Source organism: Megascapheus bottae, chromosome 28, assembly GCF_031878675.1.
Source record: "Megascapheus bottae isolate mThoBot1 chromosome 28, mThoBot2.hap1, whole genome shotgun sequence".
Classification (NCBI taxonomy): Eukaryota; Metazoa; Chordata; class Mammalia; order Rodentia; family Geomyidae; genus Megascapheus; species Megascapheus bottae.
This window is the reverse complement of record NC_143536.1, coordinates 251,167-271,116: the sequence shown is the minus strand read 5'-3', so window position 1 is coordinate 271,116 and position 19,950 is coordinate 251,167. Positions and strand designations below refer to the sequence as shown.

Here is a 19,950-nt window from a genome sequence, read left to right as displayed (position 1 = left end):
CGATTCCTCAGTACCACATACATAGAAAAAGCTGGAAGAGGTGCTGTGGCTCAAGTGGTAGAGTTCTAGCTTTGAGAAAGCTCAAGGACAGTGCTCAGGCCCAGAGTACAAGTCCCATGGACTTTTCTGTCCTAGCTGGCCTTGAACCATGCCTCCTGAGTAGCTAGGATTATAGACATATAGACATGAGCCACCAGTCCCTGGCTTCCGATACCATCTTTTTTTTGGGGGGGGGAGGGGTCCGGTTGTGGGGACTGAACTCTGGGGCCTGGGCACTGTTTCTGAGCTCTTTACCTCAATGCTACCACCACCTACCCCCTGAGCCACAGCCCCACATTTGGTTTTCTAGTGGTTAACTGGAGATAAGTGTCTCACAGATTAGTGCCTGGGCTGGCTTTGAATTGAGATCCTCAGATCTCAGCCTCCTCCATTGTGCCCAGTCTCATACCTTTATGTGTGCCCTTGTGTAGCAAGTATAGCTCTTCTAAGAAAGACATGGTCAAAGATATGATCAAAAAATCCAATCTTTACTGGGGCAAAGTGGCTTACACCTGCAATTCTAGCTACTCAGGAGGTAGGAGATTCTCAGGAGATCTGAGGATCGTAGTTCAAAGCCAGCAGTTCAAAGCCAGCCCGGGCACTAAACGAACTTGAACTCGAGACTCTTATCCCCAATTAACCACTAGAAAAGGGGAAGTGGGGCTGTGGCTCCAGGGGTAGGGCGGTAGCTTTGAGCTGAAAAGCTTAGGGACAATGCCCAGGCCTAGAGTTCAAGTTCCATTGAACTGAAACTCCCTTGAGCAACTACTAAAGTAAGGATAGCTTTTAAACAACTCTGGCTTATAACTTATTTTAAAATTTTCTTTTTCCTCTTTTGATTTTAGCTAGGCCTTCATAATGTCTTCAGTCTTTCTACAAGAAAGATTTAATTCATTCAGGTTGAGAAATCTGAGGTTTCAAGTCACAGCGATCTAGTCCAAGTCATTCAGTCTAACTCACACAGTCCAAATTTACCAGTAAGATATTCTTCACCCTAACCTGGTAATTCATAAAAGTCAGTATTAGAAGCCAGGCACAGTGGCTCACGCCTGTAATCCTAGCTACTCAAGAGGATGAGATCTGAGGATGGTGATTCAAAGCCAGCCCGGCCACTAATGTCCCTAAGACTCTTATCTCCAAGTAACCACCAGAAAAATGGAATTGGTGCTGTGGCTCAAGGGGTAGGGTGGAAGCATTGAGTTGGAGAGCTCAGGGATAGTCCCCAGGCCCAGGGTTCAAGTCCTACAACTGACAAAAAAAAAGTCAGTACTAGAAGGTACTACAAATAAAGTGCCAAGGTGTACCTTTTAAAGGAAAATAAAAACCAAAGGGAAACAAAACCAAAAAACTCACTTTAGAGGCAGTATTACAAAATTTTGGATAGTAGCTCACAGACCTGTGTATCATGAATATTCTAGGTCGCCGCCTGTTACCTGTCTTTTGCCCTCAAGGATAAAAAGGTCACTAATTTTCTTCTGTTTGTAGACATCATTCTTTTCTAGTAGTTTTCTGTGCAGCCAGTCTGGATGCTTGACGCGTGGCACTGGATTTCTCACCTACAGGAGGATGACATGGATCAGAGAGAGAGCTCTGGCTGGTCTGCACTGTGCTTGCACATCCCATGCTCACCTGCTGCAGAGCTGCAGGGATGGTGATGATCTTCTGGATGGCACTCCCCAGTCTTTCGATGTAGTAGTCCCAGTCTAGAATCTGCACATGAAGAAATAACAGAGTAAATCTTTGATACATTCTACTCTATGTTGAGAACTGCTAAATGCTTATACCTTATTTAATCTTCAAGAAACTCCACGATACAAGGTGCCCATTTCAGAGGAAGAACATGAAAGAGTTTAAAAAACCCCAAGGAAAGCGGGGAGTTTGGCCTAGTGGTAGAGTGCTTGCCTAGCATGCACAAAGACCTGGTTCGATTCCTCGGTACCACATACATAGAAAAAGCCAGAAGTGGTGCTGTGACTCAAGTGGCAGACTGCTAGCTTTGACGAAAAAGGCCAAGGACAGTGCTCAGACCCTGACTCCAAGCCCTAGCACTGGCACCCAAACAAACAAACAAACAAACAAAACTAACCCCAAGGAGGGCTGGAGTTTGGGCTAGTGGCAGAGTGTTTGCCTAGCATGCACAGAGACCCAGGTTTGGTTCATTGGTATCATATATACTTAAAAAGCCAAAAGTGACACAGTGGCTCAAGTGGTAGAGCTCTAGCCTTGAAAAAGCCAAGGACAGTGGAAGAAAAAAAAAAAAAAAAAAAAAAAGAACTCACAAAGAACCAAAAAACCAAAAAAAAATCCCAGGACCACAAGCTAATGGATGGTTAAAAAGTACACTTTAGCTTTATTCTATGCAAGTGAGCAGGCTGGGGTCCTTTCTGGTATTATCTTTCTAGTGCCCTACAATGTTAATTCCTTATTTACCCAGAAAGGAAGGAATCAGGAATGAAGTTCTGAACAAAACAGATGACTCAAATCAAGTGCATTCTTTTCTAAGTAGCTTTCTTTCTTAAACCTTATTTTTTCCTCCTTAAATGGATTTAAAAAATTATGTACAAAAAATTATGTACAATTCAATGAGTTATTTTATAAGTACAATGTAACTTTTTTTGGGGGGGGGGGGTGGAGGTCATGGGGCTTGAACTCAGCCTGCGCATTGTCCCTGAGCTCTCCAGCTCAAGGCTACCGCCCTCTGAGCCAAGTCCCACTTCCCATTTTCTAGAGGTTAACTGGAGATAAGTCTCAGGTCCTTTTGTGCCCAGGCTGGCTTTGAACCTTGATCCTCAGACCTCAGCCTCTTGAGTAGCTAGGATTACAGGTACGAGCCATCTCACCCAACAGTACAATGTAACTTGACTGATGCCATCCCTTTCATCATCCCTTTCCTAAACTTTTGATAGTACAAAAACAACAGGCACTCACTGTCCGTATATCAAAGTCTTGAAGGGATGAGCTCTTTAGCCATTTTCGAAGGAAGTGCTTCCTCACTGTGGGTTCTGCTTGGAAAATGGCAAGTGGGATCGCTCTGGAAAAAAGAAACAGAATCACAAACAATCAAATATACATTTAAATATCAGTTTATAACTCAAGTTTGTAACTTAAACTTTTAGAACTATTACTTATTTTGTACAAATCTTATTGGTTTTTTTCCTTTCTTTTTTTTTGCCCACTTGAACTTAGGCTCTGACTCAGAGCCTCTTGGTGCTGAAGGCTAGTCTTCTACCACTTGAGCCACAGCACCACTTCTGGCTTTTTTTTTTTTTTTTTTGTCCATCATGAGACTTCTAGCTTTTTCGGAGTAATTTATTGGGTATAGAAAGAATCATACAGTGCAATGGGCATAGGAGGCTGTGCAAGGCATGTGTTCAGAAGTGCCAGTGGGTATAAACCACTGTACTACTATTAAATCTCTTCCAAGCACCTGACTTTAATACTTACAACCACATGGTATGCATACCAGTCTGCCTGTTTCCCAACTGTTACCAGTATTGCATTTCTTTTTTTTTTTGGTCAGTCGTGGGGCTTGAACTCTGGGCCTGGGTGCTTTCCCTGAGCTCTTCAGCTCAATGATAGTGTTCTACCACTTGAGCCACAGCGCCACTTCCACAGCACTGTATTTCTAACCAAATAGATGTTAATAAAGTTTATATCTCCATGATTTGAAAAGCCTGTTTATTTTCCCATGTACTGGCTATCTTTACTTGTGACTTGCCTGTTCACATCCAAGGCCTACACTTCTAAGTTCCTTTCCTCGTTGATATGTAAAACTCTTTTTCTCTGTATATGTTCTGGCTTTCTATCATATTTCTCCTTTTGTTAAGACTCTTGGAATTTCTCTCAATAGAAATAATTGTAAATATCTAGGTAAGTATGTGTACCAGCATTATCAGGTACTTAAAGCCATGTAATGAACTACCCAACACTTAGTAGACTCAGACATTAACTACATGAGCTAGTAGGTAACCTAAGTGGTCTTAACTATGTTTTTTTTTTTTTTTTTTTGCCAGTCTTGGGCTTAGGTTCAGGACCTTGGGCATTCTCAAGGCTAAAACTCTTAACACTTGAGCCATAGCACCACTTACGGCTTTTTTTTCTATGTATGTGGTACCAAGGAATCGAACCCGGGTCTTTATGCATGCAAGGCGAGCATTCTACCACTAGGCCAAACTCCTGGTCCCTATGGTCATTTCTGTAGACAAATAGCTTCCTTGAAGGGTAGCTGCTAGTGTTGTTGGTAGGTCTTTACACAAGCCCTTTTAGCTACCATACTAACCCAGGCAGGAAGAGAGCAAGCACACAATCTTTCTGTTTCTAGTGACTGGGGTTTTGGAAGTCTAAAGTTTCTTTTAGTAGGTCTCATTGGTCACTGAAGTCATAGGCAGTGCAGTCTCCAACTAAGGGCAGCAGCCACACCTCTCCATGAGAGGACCAGTGACACATTAGGAAGTGTCATGGAGACACTGAAGGTAACACTGACGGGACCACAGACTGTCTATCTTTCCAGTATTTTTGGCTCTCAAAGTTCTTTGCAGAGATGAGACAGCTTAGGGGGACTGTCTTCTACCTGCAAAACTGGGGCAGAAGTTAAGCATGTGAAGCACTGTTAAATACTGTTAATGACCCGGTGTTTAGTGTACACTACTACTTCCAGCTTTGTGTTGGTTAACTTGAAATAAGAGCCCCTACTGACTTTTCTGTCCAGGCTGGCTTCAAATCTCAATCCTCAGATCTCAGCTTCCTAAGTAGCTAGGGTTACAGGTGAGAGCCACCAGTGATGCCAAACTTAACATTTTTGTTAGCAATAATTAGTTGTATAAGGGGAGAGAGATTCCATAGTGACATGTCCACATCTGTACCACATATGTAAAATGAGCTTTCCTGCTCAAGGCTAGCACTCTACCACTTTTGAGTTGCAGCTCTACTTCCAGTTTTCTGATAGTTAACTGGAGATAGGAGTCTCACAACCTTTCCTGCTTGGGACACTATGAGCCATGATCCTCACATCTCAGCCTCTTCAGTAGCTACAATTACCAGTGTGATCCGCCAGTGCCTAGCTTGATCCATTTTTTAAAGAATCCATTTTTCCAAGTTGTCTAGGTTGGCCTGAAGTCATACTAGCCTAGGCATAGCTTCTGGAATACTGAGATTATAGGCATAGACCACTAGTCTAAGAGGTAGCATCCAAACCTCTTTTTTTTTTTTTTTTTTTTTTTTTGTGGCTCATGGGGCTTGAACTCAGCCTGGGCACTGTCCCTGAGCTCTTCAGCTCAAGGCTACCACCCTATCCCTGAGCCTGGGCACTGTCCCTGAGTTCTTTAGCTCAAGGCTACCACTCTATTCTTGAGCAAGCTCCACTTCCTATTTCCTAGAGGTTAATTGGAGATAAGAGTCTCAGGTCCTTGGCTGAGAGTTTGGCCTAGTGCTAGAGTGCTTGCCTAGCACGCACAAAGACCTGGGTTCAATTCCTTGGTACCATGTATACATAGAAAAAAGCTAAAAATGGTGCTGTGGCTCAACAGTGCTCAGGCCCTGAGTTCAAGGTCCCCCCCCCAACCAAAAAAAAAGGTCTCAGGTCCTTTTGTTCCCCGGGCTGGCTTGAGCCTTGATCCTCAGATTTCAGCCTCCTGAGTAGCTAGGATTACAGGTGTGAGCCACCGCGCCCGGCTAGCATCCAAATCTTTAAGGAAGCCTTCTTTACCTCTCAGTAACTGGAGAACCCTCGGGTTTGTGGGAGATTATATAGCGGCAGCTCAACCCTGCATCTTTGACCATCTGGTCTCCAAGAAACTCAGCCAGCCGCTTTGCTGTGCTGATGGATGTAGACTTTTGCTCCCCATAATCTTCCAACTTCCGAGACATAGAGCGGTTTTCTGAGATCAGCTCGAACAGCTCAGAATCAGGCATGTTAGCTGCCTAGCAAAAGGCAATGGAAAAAGCATAGCACAGATGTCAGAATGATCAAATCCCAGCATACCAAAGACTTTGCTCTTGAGGTCATTTTTGTCTGGCAGGCTCTGTGCTTCCAGAGAACTCTCATATTTTCACATAACAGTATCTTTAAAAGGGTATACAGACACACGAATTAAAAGAGGGACTGGAGGGCTGAGATTTAGTTCAATGTCAAAGTGCTTGTCTAGCAAGTGTGACGTCCTGGATTCAGTCCCCAGTACAAAGAAACAAAAGACAAAAAACAAAACAAAACAAACCCAAAAAACAGTTAAAAAAAAAAGAGGGACCAGGAGAGGGCGAAAGGAGAGGATGATGTGGGGGCATAAATATGCTCTAAGTATAGCATATGTATGCATGAAAACACCATAAAGAAACCCAATGGAAATGGTACGGGAAAGGGGCAAGAAAATATGTGAGTAACAGAGTAGGAAATACTTGTGTGTGAAAATATCACAAGGACATATGCTTAAAAAAGAAGGTACAGTCAGGTGCTAGTGGCTCACGCCTGTGATCCTTGATAATTGGGAGGCTGAGATCTGAGCACTGCAGCCTGGGCAGGAAACCCTGTGAGACTTATATCTCCAGAAAACTGGAAGTGATGCTGTAGCTAAAAGTGGTAGAATGCTAGCCTTGAGCAAAAGAACTCAGGGACAGCAACCAGGCCCTGATTTCAAGCCCCCACACCAAAAAAAAAAAAAAAGTGTGCAAAAGGCAAAGGCAGGAAAAAAATTAATTTGAAGCCCATCAATGCTACATAGTTCATAGTACATAGCTACTGAGCTTAAGCTGGATGTAGCAAGGGCTTAGAGATGTGGTTGAGCTTGTTTAGCAATACACAAAAACAACAACAAAAAAACCATATAAATTTTTAGCATACAAAGTATAAGAAATATGTTTGAGCAATAAATGACAAGGCTGCAGAGAAATGTGTACGTGTGTGTATGCGGGGAGGGGGAGGCCTATAAAGACAAGAAGAGCTGGTGACAATCTGGCCTGAGGATGTAAAACTCAATTGACACTGGTCATGATAATGGACCACCTTAGTAAACAAGAGTATGTGAACTGATGGGATCATAAGTGATCTATATAATACAGAGTGCCACAGAAACAGCCAAATATTCTGTTGTCACTTGTTTTACTTTATGCTTGCTTATTATAACATTGGTAATAAACTATAAAATGTTAGGTCTGCCTGGGAGAAATGATTCCTTCCCTTGGCGTTCTGTGCACCCTGGAAATCCCCGCCCAGACTGTAACCCTGGCAACTGTCATGTCTCCCAGTGGGAGGTGCCCCAGTCTGAAGTATTTCCTCATCCTCTGAGGTCACATTCGCTTCTGCTGTCCCCCGCATATAATGTCTCACTTCCGGCCATAAGCTCTCTCTTCCCTCAGACTCCATCTTGTGCGGCTGTAGGTCTGTTCTCTCTCTCTCTCTCTCTCTCTCTCTCTCTCTCTCTCTCTCTCTCTCTCTCTCTCTCTCTCTCTCTCTCTCTCTCTCTCCCCCAATAAACCTTCGCCTCTTAAACTGCGTGGAGTTTCCTTTCGGCTGACCTTACATAAAAGACTGCATATTCATTTAAAGGTCTTACCAAGACTTTAAAAATCAGAGTTGGGCCCAGTCCTGGTGGCCCATGCCTATAATCTTATCTACTCAAGAGGCAGAGATTTGAGAATCTCAGTTCCAAACCAGCCTTGGTAGGAAAGTCCACGAGACTCTTTATCTCCAGTTAACTAGAAAACCAGAAGTGGTACTATAGCTCAAAATGGTAGAGATTAAACCTTGAGCAAAAAGAGATTGGGAGGGCTGGGAGCGTGACCCTAGGGGTAGCATGCACAAAGCCCTGGTTTTGAATCCCTGGTACCACATACACAGAAAAGGTGGGAAGTAGTGCTGTGGCTCAAGTGGTAGAGCATTATTACCCTTGAGCAAAAAGTGTTCGAGGACAGTGTGTAGGCTGAGTTCAAGCCCCATGACACAAAATAAATAAATAAATAAAATAAAATAAAGTACATATTAGAAGCCAGGGTGGTGTAACTCATGCCTGAATCTTAGCTATTCAGGAGGCTGAAATCTGAGAATCTCAGTTCAAAGCCAGCCTGGCACTAAAGACCATGAGAGTCTTATCTCTAACCACTAGAAAACCAGAAGTGGTGCTGTGGCTCAAGGAATAGGGCAGTAGCCTTGAGCTGAAGAGCTCAGGGACAGTGCCCAGGCCCAGAGTTCAAGCCCCACGACTGACCTAAATAAATAAAATAAAGAGTTGGAACTGGAGACATGGCTCAAGTAGTAGTGTCTACCTTGAGGAAAAAAAGCTGATCAAGTGTGCAATGCCCTGAGTTTAAGCCCCAGTACAAGCAAAACTAAACAAGCAGATAATAAAGCAAGATATGAACAATGGTATATACACTCTTACACCTTTCATTACCAACCTATTAAAAACACATACGAAAAGCTCATCAAAGTAGCCTAAGTTCATCTGACACCTGGCTCTCTAAGAGCCTCAGGAGCACAGGGAGTCAGGTGAGGGAGTTGGTCCCTTACCTTACTGTACAGCACATCCAGCCAGTAGTCAGCCACCTTGGCTACAGAGCCATACACCTCTTCTAGTGTACTACCCTTGAGGAAGGCCTCAAACACCGAAGATTGGAAAATTTTAATTAGCTGTAGCTCCCCACGGCGTTTGACCTCAAAGCCTTTTAGCTCAGCCAGGGATCCATCTTCATTGAATACAGCATATCTAGAACAAAGATTTGCAGTGAGCTAGCTGGTGCTGAATGCTTTCTCTAGACTCTGCATTCCTACTTCCTTTTTTGACCTTCCCTTCACCTATTAGGCAGCAAGTAGCACTCTACTCTTGGATACTCTCAAAAACAGAAATGACTTTAAAGGCCTGTCACTCTCAGTATCAGAATATATCAGATGATATGTACATTTCTTTCAAACTAAGTCAATGAAACAAGCAAAAACTCCTACAGATCTGTTCTCATCCTGACTTCAGGTCCATTTCCCTTTCAAAAACACCAAGGCTCTGAAATATCTACCTCTTCTTCAATTTCTTTCCTTCTTCCTTGGAGGCTGGAAGGATCATGGCAAGATAGGGACCATCAACTTCAAAAAAGATGCTGTTTTCTGAGCGCGTGATATAGGTGAGTGAGGAAGGCTCTGCCAGCTCCTGGTACTGGTCATTGGTGAAACCTTCCTGAGAACAAGAGAGAAAATGGTAGCTTCAGTCTTAAAGGTCACATCTGGAAACCACCTCACGTCCTCTGATGGGTTAGCAAACTGAGGTTCTTGACACAAAAAATGCCATTAGCAGCAGAAAGGAAGAAAGCTCTTCTGCACAACTCTGTGGTGTGTCTCATACACATATGACTTTCGAGGAAAGGCAAAATTATAGCATAAACATACTGAGGGTTGCTAGGGGAAAGGGACTCCTAGGAGAACCATCTCATTCAAGAACTAGAAAAGAGAAAACATAAGATGAGGCTGGAGGGTTGGGAGCTTGGCCTAATGGTAGAGTCCCTGCCTAGTATGCATGAAGCTCTGGGTTTGATTCCTTGGTACCACATACATAGAAAAAACCAGAAGTGGTGCTATGGCTCAAGTGCAAGAGTCCTGGCCTTGAGAAATCCCAAAGATAGTGCTTAGGCCTTGAGTTCAAGCCCCAGGACTGGCAAAATAAATAACAAACAAACAAACACATAAATAAATAATGAGGCTGGAATGCTTTGTACCAGAAAGCAAAAAAGTGCTCCAAAAACAAATGCCAAAAAACAGAAAGTGTGTTCCCAAAACACATGGTAAATGTGTTCCCCAGTGGCCAAGGGTATGGGAAAAAAAAACTGACCAACAAAGCAAATGAGGATCACATCGGGTTAAAATGGTAGGTATCATGAATGCCCACAAACCCATGCTATAAATGATTCAACAAGTAAATAGGAGAAAAGGTTGCAACCTTACAAAGCTCCAGTGTTACAAAAGTGAAAGGAATGAAAAGAAACAGCAACTTGTTACAAGCAAAAACCAGCACATGAAACCCTCAGTGGATCCATCAATACCTGCTAACGTCAGTGGACTAGAGTGGGCTATGGATAGCAAATGAAAACATCTCCTCTATGATAGTTGCTAATTACTGTAGTGGTTCTAATATATCCCCAGCTACTGTTTGATGCTCACTCTTCCAGCACTGGCAGATTGACCCTCTCTCCTTGGGTATGATTACTAAGTGAAGAGCAGCACTGTATGGAGGCAGGCTGGAGGGCATATAGAAAGTCTTTATACTATTTTTGTGATTTTTCTATAGTTTGAACAGAAAAATAATCTGGGTATGGAAGAAATAAAGAATCCATTTAGAATTTGAATCTAGCAGTCTGACCACAGACCTTTAGGCAACAGGGATGGCCTGAATGTTAAAGAAATTAGGAAGAAGACTGCAAACATAATGTGCTTGCAGAGAGCAAGGCATCACCTATTATGAGTCCTTCCCGTGTCCACACTAGAGAGAGAGCTGATGTTCAGGATGAGATGTGTCCAACTCACTGGAGACCCAGACTCACCTTGACCATGATGTTCAACATGGCTCCAGGGTAAGAGATGGTCACCTTGGGCTTCTTTGTGTTGGTTGTTTTGATAACAAAATTTTCTGGAAAGCTATTGGGCAGGACACACCATATTCCATCTGTGTCCAGTTCTAAGGGCCTCCTTCACAGAAAGAGAGAAATAAGGTCACATGCACACAGGTTATGGCCTCATGTCCTCAAGAACTCAAAACTCTCAAACATGAAGTCAAACCCAGCTCCATCTGCCCAGTGTCAGGGCTTCCAGCCTTCATTCCCCTGACCCTGCTGTGGGAGCTCTGCAGTCAACCCCCAGGCCACACTTACCCAATCTGTTCAATCAGCTCCCGCGCCTGAGTGATGATGTTGGCCCCCGTGAAGCAAACAATGCCAGCCATCTCCATAGAGTACCAGCGAGCCCTAGAAAGGAGATATAGTCAGCGATGGGAAGGGATCTAGGTAGTCATAGGGAAGAGGAAAGGAGGAAACCTCCCCTCCCCCCAGGAGAGATGATAGAATCAAGCAAAACACATTTGAAGCAAGACAGAACTAAGGTACAGTTTGGATCTGTCCCTACCTCAGTTACCACTGAGGCTTGGGAAGTTCTGGATGGGTCTATGTGCTACCTCACATCAGCTATGACTCCCATCTCAGCAAGATTCTCAATTCCACCACAGCTCTAAGTCATGTCTTTTCTACTTTTCTCATGGCTTCTCCAAAAACCCCATATGTAAAGAAATTCCAACTCCCTCTCAGATTCTTGCCAGTCCACCTGATCCTACTCTAGGCTTAGCCCACCTCTCCCTGACCTATATTGTTAGCTGTCTACTCTGCCCTGACAGCACTGAACTTGTCAGCACTCTCCTTAAAAAGCAACAGATAGGCTGGGAACATAGCCTGGTGGTAGAGTGCTCACCTAGCATGCATGAAGCCCTAGGTTCAATTCCTCAGTATCATATACTTAGAAAAAGCCAGAAGTGGTGCTGTGATTCAAGTGGTAGAGCGCTAGCTTTGAGCAAAAAGTGTCTAAGGGCAGTGCTCAAGCCCCAGGACTGGCAAAAAAACCCCCAATAACAAATATAATCTTCCCTCAGAATGAATCCTAGGGACCATTACCTCTTCCTTTTCTCCAGAGCTCTAGTAGATGGCCCTTATCCTATACAGTCACAACCCATAGAGGTCATTCTTTACCCTCATGCCACTGACCTGCTTTTCTATAGGTTCTAACAGGCCTCATCCAATAACAACACTACTCAGACTTCACCCACCCAATGTCTACTGCTTTCTACTCTCTTCCTAGGAATAGATCCCACCACAGCCAGGTCTATGCTCCTTGGTAGTTGTTCTATCTACCCCGTAAATACTTCTGGACCAACTGGACCCTTTTCACAAGAGCAATGGCATATAAGTGTGATGACAAACATGTTGAAATGTATTTCTAGCCCTTAATGCTTGGATGAGGATATCCAACAATGGGAATCTATCTCGAGGACCATACCCTAAGTCATTATGGCTCTAATCTTTTGACCTCATGGTCCCATCTAAGCTTAGGCCTCCAGCATTCCCTGAACTCACCTTGCACCTTTACCCACCCATTTGCCCAGTTCAAACCCGCAGGTGGCCCTCACTTCCTATTCCTGGACCCTTGCTCATCCCTTCCATATGCATGGACTGTAATCTGTACCCCTTGCGCATGACGTAGCCATAGAAGGAGTTCAAGATGCACTTGTGCGCTAGTTGCAGTGAGTCATACAGGACCTCCATATTCTTGCAGCGTTTCACCTCAGCTGCGTCTCCTGCTTCCATGGCTGCTGAGAGCTTCTTTTTCCACACCTGGAACCACACAGGGCAGTCTGAGGAACTCACAAGTTTTCCTACAAGGTTGATAGCCCTAGTTTTCAATATTTCTAATCCATTAAAAACTTGAAGAAATAGTATGATGAAGATCATATGCTTTTCTAGACTGACCAAATTGTTGGTATCTTGCCACATCTCCTTATTCCACCTCCTTTTTTGTCTGTCTTTCTCTTGGCAGATCCACTTGAAAACCATGTTGTCATAAACCGAGGCTTTCAGGTATTTCTGCACACTTCCTAAAGATGAGGATGTTCTCCTCTGTAACATGATACTATACCACAACCAATTCTAACACAGGTATGACATTACTGAAGCACACATTCAGGCTTCAACTACTGTCTCCAACTGATCCTGTGACCCTAAAAGCTAGTCGAGCATGACGTTTTGCATTTGAATTGCCTTTAACCTACAATTATCACACACAAGACAGGAGTCCCAAAAGGAATCATTAAGATTAAGGAACATTTTACATTTTTATCATGTTGGATTAAGCACTCAGAAAAACATCCAATCATAGAAAAAATCTGCCGACATAGCTTACTTTTTTTTTTTTTTTTGGTGCCAGTCCTGGGGTTTGAGCTCAGGGCTTTCTCAAGGCTAGAGCTCTACCACTTTAGCCACAGCACTATTTCTGGCTTTTTCTATGTATGTAGTACTGAGGAATCAAACCCAGGTCTTCATGAATGCTAGGCAAGCACTCTACCAGTAGGCCAAACTCTCTACCTCCCTATGTCATACTTTGGGCTACTCTAAGGGAATAACAGACCCCAAAACAAACTAAATAAACACAGAATCAACATCCAAAAACAAGGGTCTGTCTTCTTGGGACTCCTATTCAGATCCCTACTATAAACTTGACAAACTGATTTAGAGGTTGCAAACATCAGAACCTGATGACAGGCAAGTACCATCACAAACTTCCCAGAGCCAGGGGCCAATGGTTGATGTCCACAATCCTTGCTACTTAGGAGGCTGAGATCTGAGGATCCCAGTACACAAACAGCCTGAGCAGACAAACCCAAGAGACTCTTGTCCCCAATTAACTACCTGGAAATGGAGGTATGTCTCAACTGGTAGAGTGTCAGTCATGAATTAAAGAGCTGTGTGAGACTCTGAGTTCAAGCACCAGTACCACCACAAAAAAAAACAAAAACAAAACAACCCACTCAAGACTACAGGACAGACACAAAGCTAGCAAAATTGTTCTGTTCTAAGTATGTGAAATGTCTGAGGTGATAATGACACAATTATATGTTTATCAACATTTACAGAACTATGGACCTATTGGAAAATTTGTCCTGAGTACTGATGAGGGAAGCTCAACTGGAAAGTGGACATTAGGTAACAGCTGGAGTTTGAGTTATACCTGTCTGAAATAAGACTGATGCCATAGGCATTTTTCTTGTCCCAGGAAACATTTTTCTGATATATTTCCAGCCAGGAAACTTGATAATGCCTTGGTTCATAAGATAAAATAGAACTTATACAAGACCAGAAGCCTTCAGATCACAAGTACTAGGCCAGGGAGGATTTAAGATCGCAGCAAAACTTGGGCCTGGGCCCACAATGACATCTGGCCCTCAAGCTCCTATGTAAGAGGACAGAGCCGAGCTGAACATGAGTCCATAGGTATTATGAGACAATGATGAACCTTAGCCAACACCTAACATGGGAGCATCTCAAAAAAGAGAGTCGACCTGACCTGGGTGTCAGTGGTTTATGCCTATAATCCTAGTTACTGAGGAGGCTGATATTTGAGGATCACACTAAGAGCCAGCTCAGGCAAGAAAGTTTATGAGACTCTTATTTCCAGTTAACCACCAAAAAAGTCAGAAGTAGAGCTGTGGTTCAAGTTGTAGAGCACTAGCCTTGAGGAAAAAGACTCTTAAGACAGCGAATAAGCTCTGAGTTCAAGCCCCAAGATGGACACACACACACAAAGTCAGTAGTAAGTGCAGAATACTATATTATCTCTTGGCCTTATAACTGAAGTGTTTAGGTTGAGGGAAAAAAATACATGAGGTGTCTAGTAAAAGCATTTTTATATTTGCAGATCTCTGAATTTCTTTTCACTAAACCACTTGAGTCTCCAGCTCTCTTCTGCTTGTTATTTTTTGGATAAAGCCTTGCATTTTTGCCTAGGGATAGCCTCGGGTAGAGAGCCTTCCACTTATGGTCTCCTGAGTAGTTGGGATTACAGATGTAAATAACCATACTTGGCTTAGTGGTTGACAATATTTTTTTTTTTGCCTAGATTAGCTTCAAACTGTGTTTCTCCCAATCTCTGCCTCCCTGGTAGCAGCCATTATGAGTATGAGCTACCAGGACTGGCTCTTCCTTTTCTTTTCTTTTTTTCCCCTTTTTGCTATTCCTGGGCTTGGGCTCAGGGCCTGAGCACTATCCTTGGACTTTCTCAAGACTAGCACTCTACCACTTGAGCCTCAGCGCCACTTCCGGCTTTTTTCTATGTATATGGTACCTAGGAATCGAACCCGGGTCTTCGTGCATGCTAGGCAAGCACTCTACCACTAAGCCAAACTCCTGACCCCTGGCCCTTCCTTTTCTTATTTGCTTATTCTGTGGCTTGAACTAGGACCGTGCGCTCTTGCTCACCTCTTTCAATCATACTGGCACTGCCTGTGTTTCCTACCCTCCACTATCTTGCTTGTTAATTGGGGATAGTCTCCAGCCCTTTTCTGCCAAGGCTGGCTTTGAATCTCAACCCTCAGATCTCAGCCTCCTGGGTAGTTAGGGTAATAGGTATGAACAACAGGTGCCTGGTCCCTATATTTCTCTATAGCAAGGTTTAATTAAAGTGTTCCAAGATTGGGGCCGGGAGTTTGGCCTAGTGGTTAAAGTGCTTGCCTAGCATGCATGAAGACCCGGGTTCGATTCCTCGGTACTACATACATAGAAAAAAGCCGGAAGTGGTGCTGAGGCTCAAGTGGTAGAGCTCTAGCCTTGAGAAAGTCCAAGGACAGTGCTCAGGCCCTGAGCTCAAGCCCAGGACTGGCAAAAAAAAAAAAAAGAAAAATAAAGTGTTCCAAGAAATTTCATTTGTCAGCACAGCAGCCTGCCACTCCAGAAACAATGGGTCAGGTCAGGGTTCCAAGGACACAGGCCAGGGTGGATGATAACCAGCTTCTTTTCTGGTCATGAATTCTTGTTTTAGCAAGGATTCACTGGATTCACTTTAGCTTAAAGGGTTTAAGTAAGCAGAAATGGAGAAGAGAATTTTCTGCTCCCCATGGGAGTTAAGGAGTCCTCTAGTTATTAATTCTTGAAACTTACACAACTGTACACTTACTGCATGAGTGCACGTGCCTGCTTAGGAGGCCCCAAATCACATATGCCAGCTGGAGGCCAAGGACATCTAGACAGAACATGCACTGACCCTTACTTGAAAAACAGCTCTGTCTGGCCAGACTCTCAAGCCCCTCCGTCCCACCTTGTGTAGGCCTTTGAACTCGTAGCGCCTATCCCGGAAGGCCCGAACAGTGTCCACATAGAAGGAATTTTCCCGCTGGCAGATGGTAGTGAAGCGTTCCTCCACCTTGGTGACATGGACTTTCTTGTAAGCTTTCCGGCAATAATCTAAGACAATTTAGAATGTCAGGGAAAGGACAGAGACATTTTTGATACAAGTAAGTTGATTTCTAACTGAAACCCAGATAGGCTGTTAGTTTATCATACATAGAAAAATCAGAACAGCAAAAAGCACTAAAGTTTTGGGGAAAGTTCACTTTCTGTACATTTTTGTTTCAAAGGAGGAACAAGGAAGGAAATTGGACAGCAAAAAAACATACTTTACAGTGATGTGAAATAACTGTTGCCCTTGGGCTGCAAATATGCCATGCTTCTAGATGGAGGATGATCTGCAGTTTGTAAAGCAGTAGTTTGCAAAGCTACATGCTTACCTGCAAGTCTCCGTTTCTCATATTTAGCCTGTTCCTCACGTGACAGCTCATGAAAGGCCCGTGTTGGCCCATCTGGGAACAGGGCAGGGAACTTCTCTGACTCTAGCTGGTGTTGGATCCGATGATATTCACTGCGACTGGCAGGCACTAGGAAGGAGGTAGTGGGACAGGTTTCCAAGGAGACCAGCATCTGAACCCATTTGGCTCCACTGAACACCCTCTGGGGGCCACCACTCACTGAACTCGCCCCTCCACTGCCAGGCCATCTTCCTCTGGCAATTTGCTCCAGGCTTGTTGAAGTCACAGGCTGCACAGGTAGCTTCATCCACCATAGCAGAGGGCTGTGAAAGGAAAGGGAGAGCCAGAAAGTAGCATCTGCATTGTGAACTTTCATTCTGATGTAAGAAATGAAGTCTCACCTGCAGGCGGTTTGTGAGGATAATGTTGGGGTACATAGCTCCCACATCTAGGTGGTAGATAAGGGGACACTCAATTCGATTAGGAACATCCTTCAGAGAAGTGAGCTTGGTCTTAATCTGGTCACATACCTACGGATTAAGTGATAGTGACAGCTGAGGTAAGAACTGGACACTGTGGAATAATAAAAATAGCACAATAGGCCCTAAAAACAGTATGACAGCTAGCACACCAAGAGCGGAGGTGCAAGAGCCTTATAAGAAAGAACCAAGTCCATGGGCAGGAGTATGGATTAGTGGCAGAGTACTTGCCTGGCATGCACGAAGCCCTGGGCTCAATTTCTCAGTACCACTTACTCAGAAAAAAGCCAGAAGTGGTGCTGTAGCTCAAGAGGTAGAGCGCTAAATTTGAGAAAGCCCAAGGACAGTGTGCAGGCTCTGAGCTCAAACCCTAGAACTGGAGGGGTGGGGGGAGACAAAAAAAAGAAAAAGAAAGAACCGAGTCCAGAGCAGACATGCCCTTCTTGCTTCCTGGATGGATACCTCGTGAAAGTTAGTAGCTTGCTCCACAGGCACCTTCTCTTCTTCCTCAATGGCATGACGCAGGGTCTTTTCAACTCGCTGCAGCAGGAAGTCAAAGGCAGCTGGATTCTAGAAGGAGATATAAGACACAGGGAAATACGCGCTGGGTCTTAGGGTGCTCAAAGAGCCTACTGTGCACCATGCAAATGGCAGTACATGTCAAGGACTACTCTAGAAGTGCACTGTGGGACCCAGAGTCATCACTGGACTCCTGTTGTACATTGTCCCAGAGGTAGGAAGAAACCACGCCTGACAAGCAGGGCTCAAGGGAAAAGGAACTATTTCAGCCTTAAGCTTCTGGGTCCAGCACAGAGTGGGGTGAAACAAGCTCAGGAAGACTCAGGAGAGAGGCGTACCATTCTAAACCGACAGGGGATGTCACTGCGAAAGACACCAGACTCCAGAGCTTCCACATGGCCCCCAACGTAGGTCTCAGCATCTAGCACATGGCCATCCTCTGTCAGCTTGTTGAACTCCTGCTCTTGCTTGTTGGGGAAGATGATGTTGGCGTGGAAGGCCTGTACCATCAGCAAGGCCTCACATAGTGTGCCAGAGCCCTTCCGAAGCACCTGCAAGAGAGATGCTGTCTCTAGCTATGGTGCCTTCCCACAAGCCCTGACACCCAGGCAAAGTCCAATCCTCAGAAAGTCATCCAACAGTGACTGCCATGAGAAAAGAGAGAAAGCCTGCCTTCCTGAAGAATACCAGGAATGCAACATATCCATTAGCCTTCTGGGACCAGCTTCTGAGCATCAGCGTATCTACAAGAAAGCAGGGACTTGATAGGTGAAGCACAGAGCATACTGACCTCATCGGGTTCCATGGGAATAATGGTGCAAAGAGCAAATATGAAGGGATGAACATACTTCATGTACAGATAGTAGGTGGCGACAGCATCTGACACTGAATAAGTGGCCAAAGTCTGTGGAAAGAACACCAGAAAACAGGATCATGAAGACCTGAGATACCATGGAAAAGTGTAAAACACAGAAGGAGAGGCTCAGAAGAAGCAAGGCCTTGCCAGATGGCCAAAGCTCACAGCAAGTACAGGTGCAAGACAAACAAATGCATTCTGGAGAAAACAGCCCCACCAGGGCAGAGCAGGCTAAGCCAGAAAGCTAGCAGCCACATTCCAGGAAACATGGCTTTTCTGGTCAGGATACCCGTGACCTTGCAGATGCACAGAACAGCTGATGAGATGTGGCTCACATGCCTGGGGCTGCTCTGTGGCCATCCTGCACATGTCTTCAGGGTCCAGTTCTACAGGGTCATAGCCAAGCTTGGCCTTGGCAGCTGCCTTGAGATTATGACTGCCCACTGGAAGGTAGCTGTCTCTCTTCACCCACCTGGGAAGAGAATAAATGCCAAGAAATGATGTCAACCAAAGGCTAGTAGAGTCAGAAAGATTACAGGTCCTGTAGGACCTCATAGTGCAGGCCCCTCACAAAGTCATCCATCAGCTAATCTTAGACATGCCCAAAATACAAAGAGATGCCAGGGAAACTTTTGGTTCTTTTATCTTATTATTATTACTTTATTTTTGTGCTGGTCCTGGGGCTTGAACTCAGCCTTAGAAAGCTGTCCCTAAGCTTCTTTTGCTCAAAGCTAACACTCTACCATTTGAGCCAAAGCACCACTTCTGACTTCTTTTGAGTAGATTATTGGCAATAAGACTCACGGACTTTTCTCCAAGGCTGGCTTCCAACTACAATCCTCAGATCTCAGTCTCTTGAGTAGCTATGATTACATGTATGAGCCACCAGCACCTGGTGTGGTCTCCTCATCTTATCTCCTATCCTCAGCAAAGAAATAAAAGGGCAAGCAACAGGAATTTGAGGGCTTCTCTGCACCCCACAGGCTTTGTTCTGTAAATACCTGGGGAGATTTCTTATACTCACCCTTCAGCATGGATATGCTCAAGATCACCTTCTTTTTTTTTGGCCAGTCCTGGGCTTGAGCTCAGGGCTTGAGCACTGCCCTTGGACTTTCTCAAGGCTAGAGCTCTACCACTTGAGCCTCAGCACCGCTTCCGGCTTTTTGCTATGTATGCAGGGTACGGAGGAATCGAACCCCGGTCTTCGTGCATGCTAGGCAAGCACTCTACCACTAGGCCAAACTCCTGGCCCCAAGATCACCTTCTTTAGTAGACCTTTATCTCTACTCTCTCCCTAACCCTCTGCCTTTAGGGTACATATATTTACTGACCCCTGGAGACTGCAGCTGACCAGTAGCCACAGCCTCTGTGCCAAATGGTCATTCCCTCACTCTGAGAACACTCTCATAGTCCCTTCCTTCTGTTCTGACCTTCTTATTTCTCACCTTGAGAGTTTACCTACTACCAGGGCTTTTACTGGGACCTTAATCCCAGGTATAACCCTAACCAAGCTTGAGGTTCAGGTAGCCACAGACAGTTTCTGGGCCTTCCTTACATGTTGAGGTAGAACGGTTGTAGCTGAATCCCTTCCTATCTTAGACCTGCTCTTTGACCTTCCTAGTTTCAAATGGCAGCAGAGATGTTCCAGCCACCACTGACCCAGTGACAAGGCCTCTATCTCCCATCAGATAGGCCCAAGTCCTGATTTCCCTACCTACTACCTCAGATCAAGACTGCCATCTGCCACCCTATG

At 44.6% G+C, this 19,950-nt stretch overlaps 1 protein-coding gene across 4 annotated transcripts in view; it reads right to left on the bottom strand.

Annotated features, from left to right (window-relative positions):
• The window catches only part of Pole (DNA polymerase epsilon, catalytic subunit), a 57,533-nt gene that overhangs the window by 21,215 nt on the left and 16,368 nt on the right, over positions 1 to 19,950 (bottom strand). For all 4 annotated transcript variants that reach the window (XM_090320367.1, XM_090320368.1, XM_090320370.1 and 1 more), the window contains 17 exons: positions 18,537 to 18,669; positions 18,132 to 18,245; positions 17,680 to 17,892; positions 17,285 to 17,392; positions 16,745 to 16,873; positions 16,564 to 16,666; positions 16,326 to 16,472; positions 15,857 to 16,002; positions 12,236 to 12,384; positions 10,879 to 10,971; positions 10,552 to 10,696; positions 9,037 to 9,194; positions 8,537 to 8,732; positions 5,744 to 5,958; positions 2,968 to 3,070; positions 1,669 to 1,749; positions 1,473 to 1,595 (listed from right to left, as the gene is read on the bottom strand). In XM_090320367.1, the coding sequence (XP_090176493.1) occupies positions 1,473 to 1,595; positions 1,669 to 1,749; positions 2,968 to 3,070; positions 5,744 to 5,958; positions 8,537 to 8,732; positions 9,037 to 9,194; positions 10,552 to 10,696; positions 10,879 to 10,971; positions 12,236 to 12,384; positions 15,857 to 16,002; positions 16,326 to 16,472; positions 16,564 to 16,666; positions 16,745 to 16,873; positions 17,285 to 17,392; positions 17,680 to 17,892; positions 18,132 to 18,245; positions 18,537 to 18,669 (2,356 nt within the window). The remainder of the gene's footprint in view (positions 1 to 1,472; positions 1,596 to 1,668; positions 1,750 to 2,967; positions 3,071 to 5,743; positions 5,959 to 8,536; positions 8,733 to 9,036; positions 9,195 to 10,551; positions 10,697 to 10,878; positions 10,972 to 12,235; positions 12,385 to 15,856; positions 16,003 to 16,325; positions 16,473 to 16,563; positions 16,667 to 16,744; positions 16,874 to 17,284; positions 17,393 to 17,679; positions 17,893 to 18,131; positions 18,246 to 18,536; positions 18,670 to 19,950) is intronic.